The 8,567-nt window shown below is 48.4% G+C and overlaps 1 protein-coding gene across 1 annotated transcript; it reads left to right on the top strand.

The window, feature by feature from the left end:
• The first annotated feature begins 3,755 nt into the window (after positions 1 to 3,755).
• Positions 3,756 to 6,260, top strand: LOC118675671. Its single transcript, XM_036348506.1, is given in 1 exon segment — positions 3,756 to 6,260. A coding segment is annotated over 1 exon segment (2,370 nt). The 3' UTR covers positions 6,126 to 6,260.
• Positions 6,261 to 8,567: the final 2,307 nt, after the last annotated feature.

Genomic DNA, 8,567 nt, shown 5'->3' on the forward strand with positions numbered 1-8,567 from the left:
TTAAGGTCTGGTAGTTGTTGGGTGCTGGTTGGTATGGTTTCAGGCAGAATATCCAGAATTCTCTGGCCTAGCAATATGTCGGGGCTCATCTGTGACTTCTTGGGCCATGGGAGCAAGTCAGGTAATGGCTGTGATACTTTGCACCAATCTGATTCTGAAGAGACTGAGGCAGACAGTGGCATTGCTGACCTCAGACTGCCCTAATCAGTTTGGCTCAGTGGATAGAGTGTGGCCCATGGACTGAAAGGTCCCAGGTTTGATTCCGGTCAAGGGCATGTACCTTGGTTGTGGGCACATCCCCAGTAGGAGGTGTGCAAGAGGCAGCTGATCGATGTTTCTCTCTCATTGATGTTTCCAACTCTCTATTCCTCTCCCTTCCTCTCTGTAAAAAATCAATAAAATATATATTTTTTTAAAAAGAGACCTCAGACCAGACCCAGATCTCTGCAGACTGTTATTGGAGAGGGTAGTAGCTTCAGTAACACTAGGATTCTGTCATTAGAACCCTAATTTACACAGTTAGAGATAACTGGCCATTGGAGAATCTGCCCTTTTGGAGGCAAAAGAGCTCATCTTTGAGATGTTTAGCCTCATAAGGAAGAATTTGCAGGAATTGAATAAACTTTAATGGCAGGCAGACATTAACAGAACACTTTAATAGGAATACAAAAGCTGAAGGCCATTAATGGAGACCTGGAAACTCCAACTCTTTAGTTGGGCTTATGAAAAGAGACTCAGAAAAGTTGGGCTGATGGCAAATGTAACAACAAAGAGCCAGTCTTCCAATGGTGAATGGTGCATCAAGATACTTAAAATTTCAAGTAGCTGCAACAAAAACCTCCTTCATTATACACCAGAAAAATGAAGTACAACCATAGACAACATTAAAAATGCTTTGAAAGAAATTTTCAATCTTAAGAAAAGCATAAAGCTGCTTTGACAAGTAGAGGGATGGAAAAAAAGTGAACATTAAACAAAATGCAATACTACAAAACCCTAAGGTGGCATGGAATAAGCTCTAAAAGTAAGGAATGATATTTATGGGTGAACTTTTGCTAAATCTGAGTGATTCTGTTCTTAGAGAAGACAACATGGATTATGGATTATGGGATCTTGGAATCCCATAAAACAAATGTATCAGAAAATGGAGACCCCTTCATAGACATTTAGAAGAAACAGATGGATGATGCTGAATAAAAGTTTTTGTGCTAGGTTAAATAATATTCCCCTAAAGAAGCCCTAGTCCTAATACCCAGAACCTTATGTGGCAAAAGAGACTTTGTAGATTTGATTAAGATCCTTAACTTAAGGATCCTTAACTTAGATTTGATTAAGTTAAGGATCTTGAAATGAAGAGAGTTATTTGAATGGGCACAATGTAATAACAAGGATCTTTATAAGAAGGAGGCTGGAGGGTCAGAGTCAGAAAAGAAAATGATATGATGGAAACAGACACTGAAGGGATGTGGTCATGAGTCAAGGAATGTAGGCAGCCTCTATTAACAGCGGTTCCCAACCTGTGGGTCGCGATCCCTTTGGGGGTCGAACGACCCTTTCACAGGGGTCGCCTAAGACCATCGGAAAACACATATATAATTACATATTGTTTTTGTGATTAATCACTATGCTTTAATTATGTTTAATTTGTAACAATGAAAATACATCCTGCATATCAGATATTTACATTATGATTCATAACAGTAGCAAAAATACAGTTATGAAGTAGCAACGAAAATAATTTTATGGTTGGGGGTCACCACAACATGAGGAACTGTATTAAAGGGTCGTGGCATTAGGAAGGTTGAGAACCACTGCTCTAGAGGAAGCACAGCCCTGCTGGCATCTCAAATTGAACCCCATGAAATTGATTTCAGAATTCTGATGTCCAGACACTAGGATAATAATTTTATATTGTTTTAAGCATGAAGATTATGATATTTTGTTATATAAATTCCAGGTAATTAATTCACTTCCTTAAAAACTCTTGAAGAAAAAGAAAACCAAATTTAAAATAACTAAAGATTTTTTAAAAATCAATTTACTTAAAGATCATATTGAAAATCTCCAAACTAAGAAAGTTTGGCTGAAAAAAAAAGAAAAAGAAACACACACACACACACACACACAAAACAAACAAACAAAAACCTACCGTTAAAAGTAAAAAGCAGAAGCTTCAACAGACACTTTGTCTTTCCTGAATGGCATCAAGAAAAAAAGGGGGGTGGGGGGCGTTTTCATGAACATTCAATTTAAAGTGAATTTACCACTAAAAAAGAGAGGATAATCTTTCCAAAGCAATGGAAAGAATCAGCCATGCATGTGAAAAGCTGGACACAAATAAAATAGAAGCCAAACTCTTTCAGAAAAATTGGAAATAACCGCTGTCAAGGATCAATGTCAGAGTATTTCTCATGAGAGAAAAGCTCATGAAAACAGGTGGGGAACACTGGTGGTCAAGAGTAACTCTGATGACATAAGGAAGAAAAAATGGAAACTTCAGACAATTTTTTTTAGTTAGAATTTAATTAAAACATTTTGAAATATACGTTTATGTCCCTGATGTTCTAAATTGTACATTTGGCAGAAGCCCTAGAACCACCAGGGAATTCTTTGGATGAGCAAATCCCAAGGAAGGGGGTACATGATGCAGTAATGGGGCAGGAATCCAAAGTTGCATGGTTCGCAGGGACCGGATGCCACCCCCAAAGGACCAGGAACCTTTGGTGGCATGTCCTCCGCAAGACAAGACAGCGTGTTGTGATGCCCTTGCATGATAGATGTTAAGGACCTTCCTTTGATTTAACCCTCCCATCTGAATCAGGAATCTGGTGCTCCACCTCATCTTCCCTGAAAGGGCGAGGGCTACGCCCTCCATCTTACCCTGGATCCTCCATGTTGGGGCAGAGGCCATGTGCTCAGAAAAGTGCCTTCTTCCCGAGCCCAGGCCCCTGCTGGCCACGCCCAGGATTTCTTTGAACTAACCAATGACAAGCAAGGGATGTGCGCGCCATAGAGATGACCACATCCTGTGTAACAAGACCCGACTTGCGCCTGGCCAATCGGCAGGGCCACAGCCAGCTCCCCTCCCCTCACTATTAAAGCCCTGATTTTCTCATGGGTGGCACTCGGTTTCCGGTCGCTGCGTCGACTGGAGGTCCGGGTCGGGTTAGCTAACTCAATAAAGGACCTTCTGCTTTTGCATCGGACTGACTCCCTGGCATGGTTTCTTGGGGATCTTGAATTCTGGGCATAACATTTTGGGGGCTCGCCGGGATCCCCAACACCATTGAGGGGACTCCCAGTCCGGAGGGCCTGACTGACCGCGATAGGTTTTGTTTTGTTTGTGTCCTCGTGTTTTTTGTTTTGTTTGTGTCACGTGTTTTGTTTTGTATCTATCCGGTGTGAGCTCACTTCTGAAATCTGTGAATGCCTGTAAATGCCTGTAATAATGATCTGAGTGGATGCACGGGATCAACAGGGAGGAGGAGCCGGGGGACGCCCCGATCCTCCATCTGAAAGGGTATAGCTTTGCTTCCGCGGAGTCGGAAGGTCTGTAGGAACCCCCTTAATCTGAGACAGTCGGGTCGCTCCCGCTGGTTGGCACACAGCCGTCGTTTTCGGTTTTTGCTTCCATGGAGTTGGAAGCTTGTTTTGGTTTTGCTTCCATGGAGTTGGAATACTATATTTTCGGGCCCCTTAGTTGTCTGTGTTTGTGTTTTTTCGGTTTTATTTTGTGGATTTACTGGATGGACGTTATGGGACAGGCTCAAACTACTCCTTTAAGCATTATGGTCGATCATTTTAAAGAGGTAAAGGGAAGGGCCAGCAACCTCAGTGCGGAGGTCCAGAAGGACCGGTGGCGGACTTTTTGTTCTAGGGAGTGGCCAACTTTTAATGTTGGGTGGCCACCGGAAGGGACTTTCGATCTCCCCACCATTCGCCGGGTTAGGGACGTCGTCTCCCAGCCCAAAGAGGGACATCCTGGTCAACTCTCTTACATTGTTACTTGGCAGGACCTCGTGGAAAATCCACCACCTTGGCTTAGGCCCTTCCTACCTCCACACCCTCCGGAGCCAGAACCCATTCTTGCCTTGCAGGAAGCGGAGAAGAAGAAGGAGAATAAAGCCACCCTGCCGTCAGCTCCAGCTCCCCCCTACCCGGTTTTGCAGGGGGGCACTGGAGAAGAGTTAATTTTTCCTCCCCCGTATCATTTCCACAGGATGCCGGAGAGATTCGATCCTACCCCGTCGCGGGAAGCTGACGCAGTTCCGGGAATGGCTGGGGGCGGGGTTCTGGGAATGGCTGGGGGCGGGGTTCCGGGAATAGCCGCGGTTCCGGTTCCGGTAGGAGGCCCACCTCTCACCCGGCAAAGAGCTCAGCGGGAGCTGTCTGTCGCAGCACCCAACTCCACTATCAAGACCCTGCCCTTACGAGCCGCTGGACCTCCAGATGCGGATGGCAACCAGCCCCATATTTATTGGCCTTTCGCAACTAGCGACCTCTATAACTGGAAGGCACAGAACCCTAAGTTCTCCGAAAAACCGGGGAGACTTATTGACTTGCTAGATTCTGTTCTTTTCACCCATCAGCCCACATGGGATGACTGTCAGCAGCTTTTACAGGTTCTGTTCACGACGGAAGAGAGAGAAAGGATCCTCAGTGAGGCCCGAAAGATGGTTCCCGATGTAGACGGAAATCCAACCACAAACCAGGCCCAGATAGATGTCTCTTTTCCCTTAACTAGGCCTGAATGGGATTTCAACACGGCAGAAGGTAAGGAGAGGCTCTTGGTCTACCGTCAGACTCTAATGGGAGGTCTCCGCAGGGCTGCTAGGAAGCCCACCAATTTGACCAAGGTAGGGAACGTACAGCAGGAAAGAGATGAGTCTCCAGCTGCCTTTCTAGAACGGATCATGGAGGCATATCGCACCTATACCCCCATGGATCCAGAAGCCCCTGAGAATAAGGCAGCTGTAATCATGAGTTTTATAAACCAGTCAGCCATGGACATTAGAAAGAAACTACAGAGAATAGATAGATTAGGAGAAAAGAGTTTACAGGATTTACTGGTAGTAGCAGAGAAGGTGTTCAATAACCGAGAGCCCCCTGAGGAGAGGCAAGCCCGCGCCATGGTGGCTGCCAGTGACAAGCAGACTCGAAACCTGGCCAAGATTCTGCTAGCCACCACCATGGAGTCCCCTGGGGAGCGGACCCGCCACCTCCGCCAGCTCGCTGATGGCCAAGAAAGAGGTAAGAGAACTGCCCGGGACGGGAAAAGGAAGCTGCAACAGAACCAGTGTGCTTACTGCAAAGAGATAGGGCACTGGGTCCGAGAATGCCCAAAGAAGGCCGGTAAAAAGGGGAACAAGACAGACCGGGTGGAGGTCTTGGAGCTGGAAGGACTGAGTGATTAGGGAGGTCGGGGTTCGGATCCCCTCCCCGAGCCCAGGGTAACTCTTAAAGTGGAGGGGACACCTGTTGACTTCCTTGTCGACACTGGAGCACAACATTCGGTTCTCCGCACACCTCAGGGGAAGCTAGCCAGCAAAAAGTCCTGGGTGCAAGGGGCAACTGGCATGAGCCAGTATTCATGGACTACCCGAAGAACAGTAGATCTAGGAACGGGCCGGGTATCCCATTCCTTCATGGTAATACCAGAATGCCCCTACCCCCTATTAGGACGAGACTTGCTAACCAAGATTGGGGCCCAAATAACCTTCAGACAAGGGGGGCCTCAGGTCACCGATGGCAAAGGCCACCCCATCCAGGTTCTGACTCTGAGACTGGAGGATGAATATCGCCTCCACCAGGGGGCGCCCCCAGTAGAGAACAATATGGACAGGTGGCTGCAAGAATTCCCCACAGCCTGGGCAGAGACGGGGGGAGTAGGGCTGGCCGCCCACAGGGCCCCAACGCTGGTAGAACTAAAACCAGGAGAAGGCCCGATGAGAGTCAAACAGTACCCTATGTCCCAGGAGGCTCGGAAGGGAATCCAGCCTCACATCCGGAGACTGCGAAGCCTAGGGGTACTGGTTCCATGCCAATCTGCCTGGAACACCCCCCTCCTGCCAGTCAGAAAGCCCCATACGAATGACTATCGGCCAGTTCAGGACCTCGGGAAGTAAATAAAAGAGTCCTGGATATACACCCAACCGTTCCTAACCCATACACTCTCCTAAGCTCTCTGGCACCCTCTAGAATCTGGTATACTGTATTAGACTTGAAGGATGCCTTTTTCAGCCTGCCGCTAGCGCCTCAAAGCCAACCCCTATTTGCCTTCGAATGGCACGACCCCGAGGAAGGTTACAGTGGCAAGAATTCACCCACCATCTTTGACGAGGCGCTGCATGAAGACCTCGGTGAGTACAGGAGGGAACACCCCAATCTCACCCTTCTTCAATACGTAGATGACATCCTGATTGCTGCCGATACAGCCAAAGATTGTGAGCAAGGGACCAAAGATCTGCTGGCCACCTTAGGAACCTTAGGGTACCGGGCCTCGGCGAAGAAGGCTCAGATATGCCAAAAGAGGGTGAGTTACCTGGGATACATACTGGAGGGCGGACAGCGGCAGTTGTCAGATGCTAGAAAAGAGACAGTCTTGAAAATCCCTGCTCCCACCTCCCGGAGGGAGGTGAGGGAATTCCTAGGATCGGCTGGCTATTGCCGCCTCTGGATACCGAGTTTTGCTGAGATCGCCAGGCCCCTATACGAAGCCACCAAGGAGGGGAAGGCCTTTAAATGGACTGAGACAGAAGAAATTGCCTTTAATCAGATAAAGAAAGCTCTTTTGGCTGCTCCAGCCCTGGGCCTACCAGACATTACAAAACCCTTTCGCCTCTTTGTAGACGAGCGCAAAGGAGTAGCAAAAGGAGTTTTAACCCAGGCTTTAGGCCCCTGGAGTCGCCCAGTAGCATATTTGTCTAAAAAGCTGGATCCCGTAGCCGCCGGCTGGCCACCGTGCCTAAGAATCATTGCGGCAACCGCGCTCTTAGTCAAGGATGCTGACAAACTGACCCTGGGACAGGAGATCTGGATCACAACCCCGCATGCCATTGAAGGGGTCCTAAAACAACCTCCCGATAGGTGGATGAGCAATGCTCGCATGACCCACTATCAAAGCTTGCTGCTCAACCCCCCTAGAGTACGGTTCCATCCCAGTGCGGCCCTCAACCCTGCTACCCTGCTACCTGACCCTGACCTAGATGCCCCACTACATGACTGTGCGGGAATCCTGGAGCAGGTACATGGACTTCGGAAGGACTTGACCGATCGGCCCCTCCTGGATGCAGAGGCCACCTGGTTCACGGATGGAAGCAGCTTCGTGCGGAACGGGTGCAGGTATGCGGGTGCAGCGGTGGTCACAGACACGAACACCGTGTGGGCGGAGGCTCTGCCCCCTGGGACATCAGCTCAGAGAGCAGAACTCATTGCACTCACCAAGGCACTGACACTGGGGGCTGGAAAACGGCTTAATGTTTACACAGACAGCCGTTATGCATTTGCTACAGCTCATGTTCACGGGGCAATCTACCAGGAAAGAGGGCTATTGACAGCAGAGGGACGGACAATAAAAAATAAGCAGGAAATTCTCGACCTGCTCGCGGCCTTATGGCTTCCTGCCAAGTTAGCCATAATCCACTGCCAGGGACACCAAAAAGCTGATGACCCGGTAGCAAAAGGCAACCAAAAGGCTGACCAGGCTGCAAAGGCAGTAGCCCTTACCTCGGTCCCTACCATGGCCTTACAACTCCCAGACCCAGGGGACCCAGTCTTACCAGACCAGACCAGGTACTCCCAGGAAGAGTTGCAACGTATCAGAAAGCTCCCCAGAGCCCAGGAAATAAAGGGATGGTGGCATACACCAGAAGGAGAACTTATACTGCCGGACTGGCTCGGGGACACGATATTAAAACATATGCACCAATCCACTCACCTGGGAACCCGGAAAATGAAGGACTTAATCCAACATGCCAGGATCAAAATTCACCAGCAGAATACCAAGATAGATCAGGTTGTGTCTGCCTGCAAGACCTGCCAACTTACAAATGCAAGGGTCGGATCAAATGAAAGAGGGACCAGGCTCAGAGGCACCAAACCAGGAGCACAATGGGAGGTCGATTTCACTGAAATTAAACCAGGGAAGTATGGTTATAAATATCTTTTAGTGTTCATAGACACCTTCTCTGGCTGGGTAGAGGCATACCCAACCAAGCACGAAACAGCTCAGACGGTGGCCAAGAAGCTGCTGGAAGACATCTTACCCAGGTATGGTTTTCCTGCTATGATAGGATCCGACAACGGGCCAGCCTTTATTTCACAGGTAACACAGGTAGTAACTAGGGCTATTGGGGCAAATTGGAAATTACATTGTGCTTATAGACCCCAGAGTTCAGGTCAGGTAGAGAGAATGAATAGAACTCTAAAAGAGACCCTTACCAAATTAACCATGGAGACTGGCGGGGACTGGGTGGCTCTCCTTCCATATGCCCTTTACAGGGTGAGGAACTCCCCTTACACCCTGGGTTTTACTCCCTATGAGATCATGTTTGGCAGGCCACCCCCTA

This window comes from Myotis myotis, unplaced genomic scaffold (genome assembly GCF_014108235.1).
Source record: "Myotis myotis isolate mMyoMyo1 unplaced genomic scaffold, mMyoMyo1.p scaffold_m19_p_2, whole genome shotgun sequence".
NCBI lineage: Eukaryota > Metazoa > Chordata > Mammalia > Chiroptera > Vespertilionidae > Myotis > Myotis myotis.